Below are 18,989 nucleotides of genomic sequence, written 5' to 3' on the forward strand. Positions count from 1 at the left end.
CTGTGGGTATGGGTATGAAAACTTTTCATCTAATAAAAGCATGAAGAATAAAAATAGCTGGCCAGTTTGGTGTAAAAATTAATTGCTGTAATTAAAAGTTGTGACATATGGAGCGCCTGGGTGGCTCAGTTAAGCAACCGACTTTTGATTTTGGCTCCGGTCATGATCTCATGGTTTGTGAGTTCGAGCCCCACATTGGGCTCTGCTCTGACAGTGCAGAGCCTGCTTGGGATTCTCTCTCTCCCTTTCTCTCTGCCCCTTCCCTGCTTGCATGCGCTCTCTCTCTCTCTCTCTCTCTCTCTCTCTCTATGAATAAACTTAAAAAAAAAAAGTTTTGACATAATTACAAAAAGCCACAACTCAACTGTTTCTACCTTTTCATTGTTTTGAAATTGTAAAACCTTTTTCTTGCCAATGTTCCTCATCTTAGATGACCCTAAATTAAGATTTCAGTATACTTCTTCAGTTAAAATACGTTTGTTTAAAATAGACAGTATATACATTGTATTTCACAGGCAGCAGCAGTTGAGAGGGTGTTTGATATGTAATCAGTAACTGAGTGGAAGGGGTTGCAGTTTTGCTAGACATTGATTAGAAAGCAGGGTCTGTGAGTCCACTTTTTTCCTCTTTTTTCCTCTGCTTCCCTCTCTGGACAAGGTGCCATTGACTGCAGCATGAGGAACAGGAAGACCACACATGTAGAGAGAAAATGAGGCTTGACTTCTTAAATCCAAGTTTCATTACAGAAGACTTGAGTTAGGAAATGAAATTACTGCTTTCCTCAGAACATAGGAATCATGTATAATAGTGCCATAAAGTGTATTCACTATACTTTTCAGTCAAGCCGACTCCTAACTCTGTTTTTCTCTCCAGTTCACCACCGCAGATTTCTGTTCCCCCAGCAAAGCCTGAGGCATCATCTTTTCATCTTGTTTAGCCAGTGGGCAGGACCCTTCAGCATTATGTTCACCCCTCTCGACCGCTACAGTGATAGAAATCATCAAATTACACGATACCAGTATTGCGCATTAAAGGTAGGGCACCTTTGTCTCAGTGGATGACTTACGTTGGCCCAATGGTCTCTTTCCCCGTAGATAGATGGCTGTGTATAAATATGTAAATACTCCAGTTGGTTTCTCAGCTGGGTTGAGGTTTGGGTTTCAAAATACAAAACTTGTCCCAGCTCTTACTTTTATCTAGTGTATGAGAACCACATGGATTTGCTTATTTACCCTGTTAGTAGCTGCCTTGTCCATTAACATACAATCTAAAAAAGATATATATGTTACCTCAAGTTCAGAACCTACCAAGAGCCACATTCCCTTTTTAGTCTTCCATTTTGAAACACTTCCAAAAATAAATTTCCACACTACTAACTGTTCCAAAACTTCAGAAGCATGATTCCTTGCAGCCTAATTACATTTAGAAAACTGTGTTTCAATTCTGTCATATATATGGAAGTTTGATCACGTACCAGTTGACTTTTGCCTCAATGGAGCTAGCTGATTTAAACCATGGCCCTCATAGTTATTTGGACCTAGTAATTACAAAGTTAATCATTCTTACATTCCCTTGCTTCCTCTCCTTCTCCGAGTAACTAAATTTATATTCTTAATTTTTTTCCTTTGATTAAGAGTCATGTTATTTATTTCCACATTTTTCATAGTTTGCCAATTTAGTACATTGGTTAAATATTTGTCATCAAAGCAAAATTTGAAAAGCTGTATTTACCTTATAAGCAGAATTTATTCACTTGAAATCACGGAAGGTAAGTATAAATACTGTGAAATGGCCATTTTGTTTTGAGTATCTTACTCTTTTGTCATAAAGATTTGTTTAATCATAAAATTATATGTCCGTGGAGTTAAATTTATGGCTTTTAATTCTTATTTAAAAATCCAAAATTGGGAATCTGGTCCTTCTTATTGAATCTAGTAAGGAATACTTTAAAATATTATGGTAATAACTGCTTTAAAAGACCCTCATTACCTATAAATCTGGTAGTTACATTTTGTGAAGTCACTTGCGTGTTATTAGATCATTCCAAGTTTCATGCACACATTTGGTTGTTTTGTTATCAGGCAATGTCAGCAGTGTTGTGTTGCGGCCCTGTGTTTGACAATGTGGGCCTTTCCCCCGATGGCTACCTATATAAGTGGCTTGACAACATTCTGGCTTGTCAAGATTTACGAGTAAGTATTAGCCAAAAATACATTGCTTTTAAATGTCTTGGGTGTTCCACCTGATCAGGTTACTAGAGTGTAGAAGCATTGTTCACAGCACAATCTCTGCATGTATCAGCCACAGAAGTATAGGTTTTTGTGTTATTCATATTACACTATGATGCATCAGAATTAAAAAAAAAAAAGTATTCACCAAAGTTGACTATAAACTGGACCCTAAAACAAGTTTCTGTGAAGTTCATAGGATTGAAATGACACAGACTATTTCTCTAATCACAGTGATAATAAGCTAGTAATCAATAATAAAAATATAATTTAAAAACACCCTTCCAGGTAACTAGTGAGTCAAAGAACAAATTACAATAGAAACTAAAAAATATCTTTAACTGAAGAATAACAAAAATAATATATACTAAACTTGTGGGCTGTAAATAAAGCTGTGCTTAGAATGAAATGTATACCCTTAAGTATATATTTGAGAAAGAAAAAAAAGGCTGATAACCAATGACCTAAGCATCCATCTCAAGACGTTATAAAAAGAATAGCATATTAAACTGAAAACAAGTACAATGAAGGGAATAATAGAGATGAAAGCACAAATTAATGAAAGAGAAAAAATAGAAATGATAATTTAAGCCAAAAGTTGAATTTATTACGACTAATAAAATTAATTCCTGGCAAGTCTGATCAAGAAAGAGAGAAGGCACATGTCTCACTAACATCAGAAATATTAAGGGGACATCCCTACAAATGGTAGATGTTGAAAATAAAAGAGAATATATGAACATTTTGTGCCAATAAACCTGAAAATTTAAATAAAATAGACAAATTCCAAAAAAAACACAACCCTAGAAGAAAAGAAAAATCTGAATAGTCATTTAAGTAATAAACATGAGCAAGAAATTTTGGTAGCATCTCTCAACAAGCAGACCGAAACACACCTAAGATCTAACTTCCTTTGATTTTGTTCTGGTTTCTTTCTAATATTTTTATTTTTATTTTTTATTTTATTTTATTAATTATTTTTCTTCCTCAAAAATGAAAAGATGAAGGGATTCAGCCTAAAGTAAGAACAGGAAGAAATGATGGCCAGGGATTTAATCAACACAGATAAAATTAAGATGTCTGAACTAGAATTTAAAACCACAATTATAAGAATACTAGCTGGGGTTGAAAAAAAGCATAGAAGACACCAGAGAATCCCTTTCTGCGGAGATAAAAGAATTAAAATGTAATCAGGCCGAAATTAAAAATGCTACAACCAACATACAATCTCGAATGGATGCCATGATGGTTAGGATGGATGAAGCAGAGCAGCAAATCAATGATATAGAATTTATAAGTAATAAAGAAATTTTATCTGTAATTCAAAGTCTTCTCACAAGGAAAACTTTGGATAGTTTTACTGATGAATTTAACATTTAAGGAACAAATTGTGTTGATTATATACAAAATCCTTAGAGAAAAAACAGCTCAAGAGGAAATATTTTATGAGACCAGCATAACCTTGATACTAAAACCTGCCAGGGATTTAACAGGATAAAAAAAAATTAACAGGCAATTTTATTCAGGAGTATAGATACAAAAATGTAAACAAAATATAAGAAAATCAAATTTAGTGATATATAAAAAGGTGATTCATCATGATCAAATTGGCACTTTTTAAGAACTGCAAGATTGGTTCAATATTCAAATATCCATCAACTCCTTAGTATGTTAATTATATTAATAGAGTCTCAAGAAGGAAATACACAAACATCTCAATAGAAGCAGAAAAAGCATTTAATAAAATTCTACATTTATTTATGAGAGAAACTCCTATCAAAATTAAGAATAAAAAGAACATTCTTAGTTTGATAAAGGGTGTCTGAGAAAAACCTGTAATAAAAATTATACTGTATAGTGAATATTGAAAGTATTCTCTGAGATTAGAATGCTCAGAACAGGCTGTTGTGAACAGGCTAGCCACAGAGTGAAAGATGTTTGCAACATAAAACCAACACTTCTTATCTGGAGTATATTAAGGATCCCTACAGATAATTAGATAAAGACATTCATAGAAAAATAAGCAAGTGACTTAAAGAAATTTACAAAAGAGGTTATTTGGCCAATAAACATAAGAAAAGTTTCTCAAGCTCATTAGTAATTAGAGAGATGCAAACTAACCACAGGAGATGCTACCTCAAATCCACCAGAATGGTGAAAACTAAAAAGATTGACAATGTTGATGAGGAAATAGAACAACAGGAACTCTCACACAATGCTACAGAGAGTAGAAATCCACATAACCACCTCAGAAACCTGATTGTCATTATATACTAAAGTTGAACATAGTATGCCCTAAAACCCAGCAGTTTTACTCAAATATATATTTTATAAAATAAGTTTCCAGTGCGTGCAACATATGACATGTACAAAATTATTCAAAGCAGTACTATGAAGGCAAAAGCTGGAAACAACCCAGATGTCTGTCAATATAGAATGAATACATTGTGAAGTAAAGATATATTAGAATGTAACAATGAAAATGAGTGAATATAGATGCTTCTCAAACATGAGTTGTGTACAAGAAAACACACAAAATTATAGGCAATATAATTCCATTTGCATAGAGTTCAAAACAGCCCAAACTAACCAACAGTTGTTGAAGTCAGAATAGTGGTTACTTTGGAAAAGAAGAGAGAGGCTAGTGATTAGGACAATGCATAAGGCAGGCTTCCGTGGTGCAGGAAATCAATCTGGTGTTCTACTTCCTGTGTTCACTTTGGTGTGTTCAGTTACAGTAACTCATCATTTACTTATGAATTAATTGTATACTATGTATCTTATACTTCGATATAAAGTTTCTAAAGCTCAATTAAAAACTTGCTGATTTTCTTTCAAGTTGAACCAACTTTTTAATGAAATGGTATTTTTAAGTCCTTTTTAATAGTGTCATTAACTTTTATCTGCTGCTAATTACTTAAGCCTGTGGGGAACTAGGTTGATGATGTTCAACCATCCAACTAGAATATTACTCCCATCTTAGCCCACACCCTGTGGTTAGAAAAAAAAAAAACAAAACCCAGAATCTTTTCTTATCCCCCTCGTTGCAACTGGCAACAGAAGGAAACAGAAGGAAACAGGAAAATGTTACTTTCTTAGGGGAATATGGCCTCCACGCACTAGGCTTCTCATGGACAAATGTGACCATCCAGTATTTGACAGTAGCTTCCAGAACCGTCAATAAAGGATCTCATTAATTCTATCTAGTATGATGATTGTTTCATATGAAAGTCTCTGATTTAGAAGAGTTTATTAATACTACATTTCTTTTTAAAATATTGCCAGCTAAATTTTACATGGTATATTTAGTAATCAAGCCCCATAAACATATTCTGATTTTTTTCCTCAAAAGACTTGCATGCATAAAGGCCATCCTTTTGTATATTTAATTTTCAACCAAATACTGTACTTTTCAAAAATATTTTAAATACAATGAAGAAACATTGCCAACAGTCTTCATTATCTTTTCAGAATTAAAAATCAAGAATGAGTGGACCCTGTCTGACGGATTTACACAGAGTCAAATTTGGTTTATACATACGTTTCAATATTCAGTTGGAACATCGCCTCCTCTTAAAGTAAAATATATGGAATAAAAATTAAGATAAAGGGACTCCTGGCTGGTTCAGTCTGTAGAGTGCACAACTCTTGATCTCGGGGTTGTAAGTTTGAACCCCACGTTGGGTGTAGAGACTACTTAAAAATAAAGTCTTTAAAAGAAAACTAAGATGAATACACAGTCTCCACTTTCATGTTACCCACTTTATATTGGGTAGGCAGATTTTGTTTCTTTCTCTGGAAGAATCTTTCACTAGACATGAATAATTGCTTTTCTCCATGTATTCAGGTTCATCAGCTTGGCTGTGAAGTTGTCGTCTTGCTATTGGAACTTAATCCTGACCAAATCAATCTTTTTAATTGGGCGATTGACCGATGCTACACAGGTTCCTACCAGCTTGCATCCGGCTGCTTCAAAGCCATCGCAACTGTGTGTGGAAGCAGGTATGTATGTGGTCTTGGAAGTGAAAGGTACGGGCAGTAGCAAGTACAATGAAGGTTGTTCTCCATGATAATGAGCACGTGAGAGCAGTAAGTTCTAAGGAAATACAAAATGGCCAATATTTCCCCAGTAGATAGTCCGCTCCCTTTAAGTCTGCAGCTACATTGACTTTTCTCATTCTCCAGAAGAGTGATTTGGAGTAGTAGCATCCATCTTTTTAATTGCCTGGAAATTCACAGTGAAGCATGAGAACAAAATTTGAAAATGAAAAACAAGATACATTAAAGGAATTTCTAGAAATGTTTGTGACAGATGTGAACTATAAGCCCTTCAGCCATCCTGAGACCAAACTAAATCCAGGAAGCAACCTTAAAATGTTATCTCTCTCTTGGCCAGAACTTCAGAAAGGAAGAAAAAACAAAATGTGACACCGTGGGTTCCTTAGATTACGCTTGTAAAACCACCCTCCTTAGTTATATAAATTAGTCCCTCAGTGAAGTTGTTTAGCACTGTAATTTACTGAGTGAAATAATTTCACTATTTCATTGAAACAATTTCATAGCTAAGATGAAAGGGTTAATGAAGACCACAAAGTGCATAGCTATTCCCAAGAAAGAGCTTATGTGTTAGAAACTGAGAGATGGCAGCTCAAGTTTATTTTTGAAAAGACTTGTATAGACTTTCAACTTCCCTTTTTAATTAAATGTTGCATTTTAAATAGCTATCTTGAGCTACCAGATGAAGGGAATAAAAGTGAATTAGTTTCAAATTCTGACCTAGTACAACCTATTCTGTTCTAAATTAATAAGAACAGAATATTAGAGACATCTACTTTCAATAAACCTTAAAATGGACATGCTATTTAAAGAGAGAGGTGTCTCTTTATATTTTTATCTTTCATTTATAAAGATAGTAGATAATATTTCACACCTAAAGCTTTCATTTTCTATAAACTTAGTAGTAGAATGTTTATTATATACTTTAATCTCTATAAAAGTTACAGCAGATGAATTTAATCTAAGCTGCCTGGTTGGATAACATTTTACTTTGCTCCGTTAACATTATGAAATAATACTTACTCCTATAGAATATTACCAAAACAGCACTTTTTTGCAAAAAAAAAAAAAATCTTTCTCCAGAGTGTGCTTTTATTTTCAGATATTTTGACATTCTAAAAATAAATTTTTGTTCACATGACTCTTTGATTTTGAAAATATATTTAGAAAAAAAAAGAAAATATATTTAGACTATGACTTGGACCATAGATCCCTTTGACAAAAATGAAAAGAATACGAGTTACCTCTCTTTGCTGCCTTTCTCCCAGTGAACTGGATTTGAACCATCCTAGTCAAATTTGTTTCATTGCGTGGCCATCTCATAAAATATTATACTGCATTCCTCTGAATGAGTCTAGGTATTTTTCCTTAAGGAACACAAATAAATATCTATGAATTTAGCAGTATAATCTCGATTTCAGTAATATCTCCAGTCACAAAAATATTAGATTGTATAACTCTCCATTTTAGATTTTTTAAGATCTCCTTCTAAACTATTCTGCTTTCTTAGACAAACTTTGCGTATCAGCTTACATTTATGACACTCATCTATCCTGCAGGGAGGTTTGAGGACTGGGCAGCTCCATGGCCTCAACCTGTTGGCCAAGAAGGTAGCCAACCCTTGTGCCGTTTGTCACCATGGGGCACGTTCAGAATTTAAAATTTCAGCTGTGACTTAAATTTGTTCTCTCTCCCCATAAATTCTCAGTCTGCATAGTCTAGATAAGCCTCTAGATTTGTTTGGACATCTTAAGTTTTGCACTTAAGTTTTCAGTACTTTTTTTGAATCCAATTCTAATGTTTTAGCTTTTGTTTTGTTTTCTGCAAGTTTGCCTCTAAAAACGCTAAACATCATATGTTATGAAACAATATGTTCCTAAAAAGTCATACATAAAGTGGGTCATATTTTAACCTTCACAAACAAATTACCTGTACAGTAATTCCTACAAGACGTATTCTAAAGCAAAGAATCTTTCTTGTCAAGAATTACCTCCTCCTTTTCAAATAGAAATGAGCATATGCTGGATTTATTTTTATAGGAATGTGACAGTTTATAAGCAGACTCGTTTACTAGGGAACAATATACAATTGACTATAAAGTACCTAATAACCTCAAAAATTGAACATTTTTAAAAAATGCTCTTGATTAAAATTTTATTTGGTTTTAGAAGAGGGAATTAACCATTTTTGCATAGTTATTATGTCGATCCCTTTATTCATCAGCGGTGATAATGGAAAAATATTTCTTCACATTATTTCTTTTCTATCTATAGAGGACTCGTGTGTGTGTGTGTGTGTGTGTGTGTGTGCGCGCGCGCACATGCGTGTGTGCATGTACATATGTTGTGAACTTGCTGGAATCTATTCAAAACTGAAACTGTAACTATAATTTTGATATGTCTAGTGATATTGAGAGATTTAGAAGTCAGCATGGATCTTGAATAGGACCAGGAGAAGTGAGGATAAAAGTAGAAAGTGATGGTAGACCTGATAATATTAATTCTAGAGAATTTTTTATAAAATATGTTTTATATTTGATTAAAAATGATTAAATGCAGCTCAGTACTATAATTTAGCACCAAAGAAAAGAGAAAATGCTGTCAGGCAGCATTAATTCAAATAACTATTTGACTTCTGTGTGTGTTCTTATTAATTTCCCCACAACTCCAAATTATATCAGTACGGAACAGAGAAAGAAATTGAGAACGAGGTTAAATGGCTTTCTAATGTTCTAAATCAAAGTAAATAGTATGCTTTAGATTAAAAGTGGAGGTCATTTCCAGTTCCTAGCTTAACTCAATGAAATTCTCTTCACTTTTAATTAAATACTGATTGCAGGGTTCTATTGTTTTTACTCTTACCATCCAACATACTCCTAAAATATATTTAGTAAGTGTTTTAGAATCATGTAGAAGGTCAAAGTTTTAATTTATAAAGAATTTTGTTGGGTTTGTTTTTGGAGGTGGTTTTGGTTTCCATTGCTGTTTGTACGTCTGTTTTGCCTGTAACTTTTCATCAACCTTTCCTAATTTAAATCAGGCTTGGTGAACTTCAATTATTAAAAGTAAATGTCTCACGTGTCTTAAGGGAATATCATCTATTACCAAGGAAGACAAGGGAAGCTTATGGGTCATGAATCCCAGTCACGCTCCCTAGCTGGTGATGCAAAAGCTTGTTTGGTTGTTTCAGCAGCTAGAGTATTTCAAGAGAACAGAGAGTTTAGGAATTTGGACTCAGGAAATGTGTTGTCTTGAGTTTGAATTCTAGCTCTGCCTCCAATCAAGCTGTGTGCTCCTGAGCAAGTTACTACAAATGCTTACTCATTTGTAAAATGAGAACAATAGCACAGTTGGGGTAAAGATTAAATAAAACCAATCTTTTATTTTTTTTTAACATGGTAGATGCTAGCCTCGGTAATTGCGACCATGAAAGAAATGCATGTGGTGTGCTTACTGCTGTATTTTAAAACAATGAAAAACAACCTAAAGACTGTTAATAGGGGAATGAGTAAATAAATTACAGTGTATCTGATCAACTCCTTACACATAGATCTGTATATCTGAGCATAAGAGATGTTTGTGAAGTTCAAAACCAATCGCTTGACCTATGGCCTAGCACATAGTAAGCACTCTGTTAACACTCTGATTATTCAATAGCTATTGGAAGCAGAAAGCTATGATATAATCCCCTCCACCAACTCATAAAATGTGTTTCTCTCCAGAATACCTCAAAGTTATCCGGAACTTTGTCATTTAGTCCTACATAAGCCAGAACTGGTGGCTGGTTCCCAAATTCTTCAAAATCTCCTCTCTTCTGGGGGGGGGGGGGGGGGGGGGGGGGGCGGGGGAACAGTTTTATTTTTTGGTTCACTTTCTGAACAATATCCGCCTTTCATATTTATTTTACAACTTGATTTTTATTCCAAATGACCACAGCTGCCTTTTTCTTTTACCTTTCCACTGCCTTTGTTGAATAATTTAATAGTGAAAGCCTGTTTTAAAGTTTATTTATTTATTTTGAGAGAGAGGGAGTGTGTGTGTGTGTGTGTGTGTGTGCACGCACCTGTGTCAGTAGCAGAAGGGCAGAGAGTGAGAATCCCAAGGAGGTTCTGCGCTGTCAGCCCGGAGTCCAACATGGGGCTCAATCTACTGAACCATGACATCATAACCTGAGCCGAGATCAAGAGTCGGACACTTAACCAAAATATCCCTTAAGACTATTTTAAACATTTAAGTACAAATGTTTTATTTGTCCTCCTTCACTCATTTGAGATCTCTCTAATATTTTCCATCCCTAGGTTTCTTTCATTTTCTATATGTGTTATTTCTTTCAATGTTGTTTTCCATAAGTTCCATAGCTCAGCCCTAAGCAGTTAATTGAATGCCCTGAGTACATGGTCAAGTGCATAGCCCTGCATAGGAGGGAGGCTTTCCCTTCCCTTTTCCTGCCTTTAAATCCCCAATGATCCAGCAAGATTATCCAGTATTATTTTATATAAAGATGCATATATGTTAAATCTTAGTATCAGGGACAGCAATATAGGTAAGACATCTCTGCCACTGTGGGGCTCACAGAGCTTTCTTTCTAGTTTCATAGCTCCAGATCTTAGAGTTTGTTAGAACTCCAAATGAAATGTGCAATTGGAGGCTGTCTCAGAGGCTGATAGCATTGTGGATAAGTTAATTCTTTGGAGTTAGACTTATCCAGGATGCAGTCTGGGCCCCACCACTTGTACATGAACTTGGGCAAATGCTTAACTTCTCCAAGCCTCACAGGCTTGTTGTGAAGATTAAGTAGCAAATCTAGGTAAAGGCCTTGGCAGAGTAACCAGCACAGAGCAGGCAGGTCATAACATAAATGTTACTCATCATTCTTCGTTGTCCTCACCGCCATCATGTGGGAGGCTTTCCCCAGTTTCTCATCTGACAAACCAACCTCATGCTTTTTGTGTTTATTTAAAAATAACAGTTCTAGGGACACCTGGGTGGCTCAGTCAGTTAAGTATCTGACTCTGCATTTCGGCTCAGGTCATGATCTCACGGTTTGTGAGGTCGAACCCCACACTGGGCTCTGCACTGACAGCAAGGAACCTGCTTAGGATTCTCTCCCTCTCTCTCTGTCCCTCCCACACTCATTCTCTCTCTTTCTCTCTCAAAATAAAAAATAAATACATAAATAAGATTTTTAAAATAAATAAAAATACAAGTTCTAGAAAAGTAATCACTTTGGAGTGCAAATTAGTAAGGCCATTTAGAGGGCAATATGGCAATATCTGCTATCATTTTAAATGTTCCCTTTGATCCTGCATTACCTCTTCTAGAAATTTGTTCTAAAGAAATACTTGCACATTTGGAGTCTGTGACATTATAACAGTGAAAAAATGAAAATAACCTTGAAGGGTCTGTTAATGCGTGTCAAAGGTTGCATTCCTCAGGAAACAGACTCTGAGGTGAAGATGTGAGTGTAGGACATTTATTAGGGAATGCCCTTGGAATCAACATCTATGGGGAAATGAAGGAAGTAGGCCTGGGCAGAGGAAAAGAGACCTCAGCCAGTGCCACAGGGGCTGCTGCTGGGAATTGGCACAAACTTGGCCTAGGCAAACCTCTTTGGCTGAAGGCAGTTCAGCCCGATATCTCAACCTCCAGTGCTAGCTGGAAGATTGAATGCCTCAGTCCTGAAAGGGGAATCGAGGTGGCAAACCACAGCATCCACGGCAAGATTGGTTATTGATGGTATGACCATACTACGGAATCCTGGGCAGCTGTTAAGTAGACTGAGATAAGCCTCATTCACTGAAAAAGTTAATCTCCAAATAATACGCATAGGTAATATAACCACATTTATGTTTAAAATCCTGTGTAATGGGGAGGGGTACTTAGAGGCACATATTTACATGTACACTTAGAAAAGGGTGAGTGGCTCTTACAGTGGGGGAGAGAAAGGAAATGGACATTTCCACATTTTATTCTATGTACTTAGCAACAGCCAGCACCAACTGGCCAGCCCTATGAGTGAACCATCTTCAGAACAGATCTTCTGGCTCTAGGTGTTGCTTGAATCTTAAAAGAAAGTTGTATTGGGATGCCTGGGTGGCTCAGTTGGTTGGGTGTCTGACTTCAGCTGAGGTCACGATCGCGTGATTCGCAGGCTTGATCCCCACTTTGGGCTCTGTGCTAACAGCTCAGAGCCTGGAGCCTGCCTTGGATTCTGTGTCTCTCTCTCTGCCCCTCTCCTGTTCACACTCTCTCTCAAAAATAAATAAACCTTAAAAAATTAAAATTAAATTCTATTAAATTAAAGAAAGTTGTATTCATGTGTGAGTAGTAAGATAAAAAATTAAGCTTGAGTAATATCAAAAACAAGAAGTGAAAATATCCTTTTTTCACCCCCAAGCCATCTTCTGCTTTCTGAAGTTTGCCTCAAAATAAATGTCAGTCACTCACTAGCTATGAACTATTCCCTAATTGTTTATCTTATCAATGGTTTTCTATTCATGATCTCTTTTCCACTATAAGAAAAAACACACAGCAAAAAAAAAAAAGTCATCTTTAAAGAGTATTGTATAGCAAGAAAATGAAATGAATTTCAGCTCCATTTTCTTTTTGATTATACTGCTAATTGCCACATAACCTACTCCCTGTGTTTCTGCCTCCACCCCAAGCTCCTATCCCATGCATACAATCAATTGCCAAATCCTGCTGATTTTATCTCCTTTGTAGTTTTTAGATCTTATCCCCTCCTTTCTGTCTCTACCATAACTGCCCTAATTCAAACCCTCATCAGTTCCCCTTTGGACTATGGTAACAGCTCCCAATATCGACCCCCCCTACAAATTCCTTCTCCATGCAAAACTCAGAGTGGTTCTTCAAAATCAGTGTCATTGCCTCACTCCCCTACTGAACATCCTGTAGGATCTCCATAACTTTTAGGATGAAGTTCATAAGCTTCTGAGCCCACCCACCACCCTAGTCCCATCTTCTTTCACTCAGTCTGCTACACAGAGATTCTTTCCTTTACAGAAGGGATCTTCCCATTTCATTCTCGTAATCTTTCAAAATGCAGTTGTCTCTGCCTAGAACACTCCCCCATATGACCCCTTCCATAGCCTGGCTAATGTCTCCTGGTTCTTCAGAGCTCAGTTTACTTGTTTCCTCCTTAGAAAAGCCTTCCCTAACACCAAGTCTGGTGGAGATATCCCTCATCAGGATTGTCTAGCATGCTGTGGCTACTCCCATCATAACTAGATGGTATAGATTATCTCCCCAACTAAACACCAAGTCTCCCTTAAAGGAACAGACCGGCCTTACTAACTTAGTATCGCTAGTACTGTGCAATTGTTCCTGGTATATGTTGGGTGTTTACTACATTTAAATGGATTGAATGAAAATGTTAAATCAGTGAGCTACTGAGAAATGTAGAGATACCTTCTGTTCTTTCCATTCTTATTTGGTTATCATTAAAATCTATTTACGTGAGATAGATTTTTGTGTGTTCATTTATCTGGGTGCAACAATATTGAATTTTAAACAAAAATAGAGCAATTTCCCTTTTTCTAATAAACAGCAAAAGAATGAGGGGCAGAGGAAATGCCCAAATGGGCATGAAAGTGTCATTAGTAAGTGTGACTGAGGTCAGTTGTCACCTAGAATCATGATTATGTTATCATGAATCAATGTTATCATGATTGTTAACATGAATCAATGTTATCAGGATTGTTAACCAGCCTGTCGTGTAAACTATGCTGATTGGTTTTTGGTTTTTGTTTTAGGAACTATCCCTTCGACATAGTGACATTGTTAAACCTTGTTCTATTCAAGGCCTCTGACACCAACAGAGAGATTTATGAAATCTCCATGCAGCTCATGCAGGCACGTATCACTTACTTACATACAAACTTCCATCCTTGAGCACAAAAAAATAGAAAGGGTAGTTGATAACTGGATTGCTGCTTATTCCTGTATATCACTGGCGGATATGAAAAGTAGAAAACAATTATATAATCTTCTGTGAACACAGGAACTAACTGATGCTTTACCTTCAATACTATATTAAAACGCATTCATTTGTTTTGTTACTATGAAACTTGATTAAATATAAATACTCCTGAGACAGCCAGCCAATGTTTTTTCATACCGTGTCTCACTTTCCTACCTCTTTGTAGATCCTTGAAGCAAAGCTCTTTGTATACTCAAAGAAGGTCGCTGAACAGAGACCCGGAAGTATTCTCTATGGAACGCACGGCCCATTGCCACCCCTCTACAGTGTGTCACTAGCCCTCTTGTCATGTGAACTGGCCAGGATGTACCCCGAGCTCACCCTCCCACTCTTCTCAGGTACCATGCAATGACCTGTGTGATCATTTCTGCACAAAGTAATCTTCCCTTTATTTTATTTTTTTACAAGAGAACAAACCTATGCTTTTGCTCACTTACTTTTCAATAAGTTTAAATCCTTGAGGGGAACAGCATCACATGGATTCTGTGTCCAGTGGTCTTAGCAGGAAGGCTGCTTCGGAATTTGGCATGAACCATGCTGCTCTTTCCATGAGCAAGAGTTACCTTTCCCCAGATTATTCTGGGCTTGTTCGGTTTGCCACTAGGAGTCGCTGTGTTGTTCCTTGCTTTGTATGCATATGAGTATCTCTTGCCTAGATAGAATTCAGTTACAACTCAAGCATAAACACCTTAAATTTAAGAAGAGTTGTGTGTTTCCTCTGGTTCCGGCGACCCCTAGTATTACCAGAAAAGATGGCCTTGGGCCACCGCCTTCCAGACACTTTTGTTATTTTAGGAGGCCTGTTCCCAGTGGGCTCAAAGATGGCGGAAAGGGAAGGGCAAGGCCATAATCTTCCATTCCTGTCCCAGCATCCCCTGCATGAGGTCCTCAACAGTGCAATCCACCTGCTACATAAAACCAAATATGCTTAGCATTCCTCCACTCAAACGTCTCTCCCTAGCTGCCCTAAAAATAGCTGCTGATGATAACAGCTTCCATCTGTTGGGTTGTTAATATATGGCATGCTCTATACTAAGCACTTTATGTACACTTCCTTTATCATTTGATTTCTACAGCCCCACGAGTACCGGTTAGAAAGGGGCTCTGGGCTTGACAGCCAGGGTTCATCCCTGATCCTGCCATTCACTGGTTGTTTGACCTTGGGCAAGTCACAGAACCTCTAAATTCTGTTTCCTTATCTGCAGTAATAACTACCTGAGAGGGTGCAACGATTAAAATAAGCTGATAAAAGCCAAGCAATTAGCCTCGTCCTGGTGTGGAATTACCACCACCACCCCTACCACCATAATCATCCTTCTTATTTTACGGACGAGATGCTGAGGCTTAGAGACGTTAAATAACAGGAACGCCTTCACTTATTTAAAAAACAAAAAACAAAAAACAAAAACAAAAAACAAAAAACTCCTCTTCCAAACTTCCTTGCTTTCCACCTTTTCATCCAGGAACCTTCTGCTTCCATTTCACTTGATCCCTTACATCGCAGGCCATTTTGTAAATCCTTGATTTTGTGCATGCTCTTCCCTTTGCTGGAAATGGCCCTTCTCTCCCTCTCCCTAACTCCAGTCTTCCTTAAGACCTAATTGAAAATCTGCTTCTACCGTGAGAACCTCTCCATCCATCTGCAGCAGAGTTAGTCATATCCTTGCCTCGTGCCTGCAACAGTGGAGGGACTCCAGAAAAGCCTTCTTGATGAACTGGTTCTCTTCTTGGAAAACTAAAATTTAATTTTATTTATGTCAACCAAGATTCGAGTGCTAGCTATATGCCAGACACTGTGTTTGGGTCATAGGAACACAGATGTAAATAAAAGAGTGTCTCTTCCATCAATGGGTCATAGTCTAATAATAAAGAAAGATGTGTAATCATATGGTTAGTGGGATACAGAGCAGCAAGCGCAATTAAAAAAAAAAAAAGCACATTCTGTGTATGAGATGGAAGATAAGGGGATAATCAATTATTGGACCAGGAGTATCAGGCAAGACTTCCCAGAGAAGTTGGTGTCTCAGCTGCAGTTGGAAAGAGGAGTAGAAATTTGCAAAGCAAACAAGTAGTTGACATTACAGTTGGCAAGTAGATGGGTATTACAGACTGAGAAAATAGCACATGCATTGACCTAGAGGTTTAAAATAACGTGCTGTATTTGAGAAATTATATGTTGGTCGGTTTGGCTAACATAACAGGCAAGGACAGGGGAAGTTATAGATGGTCATGGACAGACAGAGAGGTAGAAGTCAAATCTTGGAAGGCTTTGTACTGCACCCTAAGGAGTTTGTAGGCCACTTATCTCTAGGTGTTCCTTGAAACCCTCAGAGCCCTGGGAATAGGAAGGGCATCCAAGCAAGCTGCTGGGGTTCTGGAAGCCACTGATCAGCTTAAAACAAGAAGGGAGGAGGACAAGATCAGAATGCATTTTAGAAAGACCAGCTGCAGTGTGGAGAGTGGATAAAAGAACATCCAGTCTAAACAAAGAAGATCAGCTGAGGAAAAATGACGGTGGTCCACACAGGAAATTACGGAGGCCTGAACTAAGTCCAGGAGGGTGGAAAGGGGAGCCCAGAGTCAAGAGCTACCAGGCAGGGTAGACAGAGGGCAATCCCTGGGATGGTATCTGGGAGGTAGGGGGTGAGGACCCTACCTTGAGAGCCAATCCACGGAAAAGGAGAGGTAAGGCAAGGCAGAGATCATGAGCTCAGCCAGGGATGTTGAGTGTAGGTGTCTGTCAGACATTCCTATGTAGAGACAGACTGGTGTGAAGGGAGGGCCGCTGCTAGTGACTCATTGAGGAATAGAAGGGGTAGACCCAAGAGAGCAGATGTGACCATGAGTAGAGAGAGCACAGAGGGCTCAAGAATGCACCCAGACACCCAGCTTCTAAGGTCTGGGCCCAGAAAGAGTGAGGGAACAGACGGGGATAGGGGCCCATTCAGAGAGGAAGGAGAACACCTAGAAAGTGAACTTCATGGAAACCTAGAGAAGAACGGATTTCAGAGGTGAGCAGTCCACAGCCTTGACTGGAGCTCCCAGGAGGTAAGATCTAAACATTACCCTCTGGACTTCACAGTTCACGATTCACAATTATTGGTAACTGTCAATCGTTTCCATGGAGAAGTAGCAGCAGAAGCCAGGTCTCAGTGGCTTGGCTGGGAAAGAAGGAAGGAACGAGAGGATAGAGCAGATGCAGAGCCTGAGGGGGAGCAGGACTGGAGCTTTATTGGCTGAGAGGAAGAAGCTGGTAACAGGGTGGACAAATCAGGGGAGAGGAAGTAAATAGTACTGCAAGTTTAAAAACAAAAGAAGCTCGTACAATGAGTTGCAAGCAGGTTCAGTCTACCTTTTCAAGAATTAACCTTTCGGCTATTTTGATTTATGAGGAATAGCTTTTTTTTTTGTTTAATGACGTGGAAAAATAAGGAGGTTACAGAGATTTCTAGCTCTCACTTTTACTGTTTTTACTACTGAAAACCCTGTGGTGAGAGTTTTATTGCCTGTAATTTCAGATGAGTTAATTCCTTGTAAGTAGCCAGGCAAGTTGCTCAAGGCCCTCCCACAGAAGCCGGAAAATGTACGTAGCAGCCCACTAACATCGTCTCACATTTTTTAAGTTTGTTTCTGGAGGGGTGAATGGGAGTTGTTTCCATGTCTGTGGCATTTTTTCATCCTCTTTTCCCTTTAGAAAGATCTCTACAATCCTGGCCCTGATCTAGGTGTGTGGGATACTTTAGACAGACTTTCCCCCGACACACACACCCCCATCTGACCTTACGTCTGACAGACAAGATGCAATAAGCATCATAAATAAGCAAATTATGTGATGTGTTAGAAGCTAATCATGGCTACAAACTAATCATGGCTACAAAAAAGACAATAGGTTTCTTTGCCACTGTTAAAAGACGACAAGTATTCTTAATGGCAGTTGTCGCTCCCACTGGAAGGATTTATTCCTCTCCAAAGTCTCAGTCCTTTCTAGTCAGGTTAAAATACAATAAAACCTTGGTTTGCGGGCATAAATCATTCCAGAAACATGCTTATAATCCAAAGCACTTGTATATCAAAGCAAATTAGGAGAACCATTGGCTCAGTTGTGGTCATGTGCCATTCAGCGTCATGTACGACTCATATTGCAAGATGTCGCTCATTTATTGAGTTCAAATTTATTAGAAATGTTTGCTTGTCTTGCAGAACACTCACAGAGCAAGTTACTCGCAATCCAAGGTCTTACCTGTAGTTTTTTGCCATGCAAGTGAATCTTTGTAGCCAGAAGTCCTTTTTCTCCGCTGAACCCCTAGAGCACTCTTGTTTGTTCCTTTCTGTGTCATTTGTCACTTTCTACCTTGCTCCAGAGCCACCTGTCTCAGAGCCTCCTCTTCAGGGACAGGAACTGAATCTTGAATCCTTGCTGGCTCCGTAGTGCCTAGCACAGTGGCTTGACCTAGAAAAGGCCCAGTATGTTGAATAGATAAGTGTTCCAGTTTTCTAAGGATCTGACTATGTGTCAGACAAGTTCATGGTATCAGTTGTCACATCCGTAAAGTTTCGAAATTAAGTAAGTTTTGAAATTTTAAGCAATGTAAAACATAACTGTTCACCCTCATTATTGCAGCACAGCATTAAATATATTCGTAGTGTTCACCATAGAAAAATTACAATTTTTGGAAAAAGGGCCAAATCAATTAAAGCTACCGTCTC

The 18,989-nt window shown here is 37.8% G+C and overlaps 1 protein-coding gene across 11 annotated transcripts in view; it reads left to right on the forward strand.

The window, feature by feature from the left end:
- Positions 1 to 18,989, forward strand: part of FRY (FRY microtubule binding protein) — a 339,974-nt gene that overhangs the window by 234,588 nt on the left and 86,397 nt on the right. For all 11 annotated transcript variants that reach the window (XM_049646775.1, XM_049646767.1, XM_049646768.1 and 8 more), the window contains 5 exons: positions 874 to 1,034; positions 2,082 to 2,192; positions 6,076 to 6,230; positions 14,056 to 14,155; positions 14,449 to 14,620. In XM_049646775.1, the coding sequence (XP_049502732.1) occupies positions 874 to 1,034; positions 2,082 to 2,192; positions 6,076 to 6,230; positions 14,056 to 14,155; positions 14,449 to 14,620 (699 nt within the window). The remainder of the gene's footprint in view (positions 1 to 873; positions 1,035 to 2,081; positions 2,193 to 6,075; positions 6,231 to 14,055; positions 14,156 to 14,448; positions 14,621 to 18,989) is intronic.

This window comes from Panthera uncia (assembly GCF_023721935.1).
Source record: "Panthera uncia isolate 11264 chromosome A1 unlocalized genomic scaffold, Puncia_PCG_1.0 HiC_scaffold_16, whole genome shotgun sequence".
Lineage (NCBI taxonomy): Eukaryota > Metazoa > Chordata > Mammalia > Carnivora > Felidae > Panthera > Panthera uncia.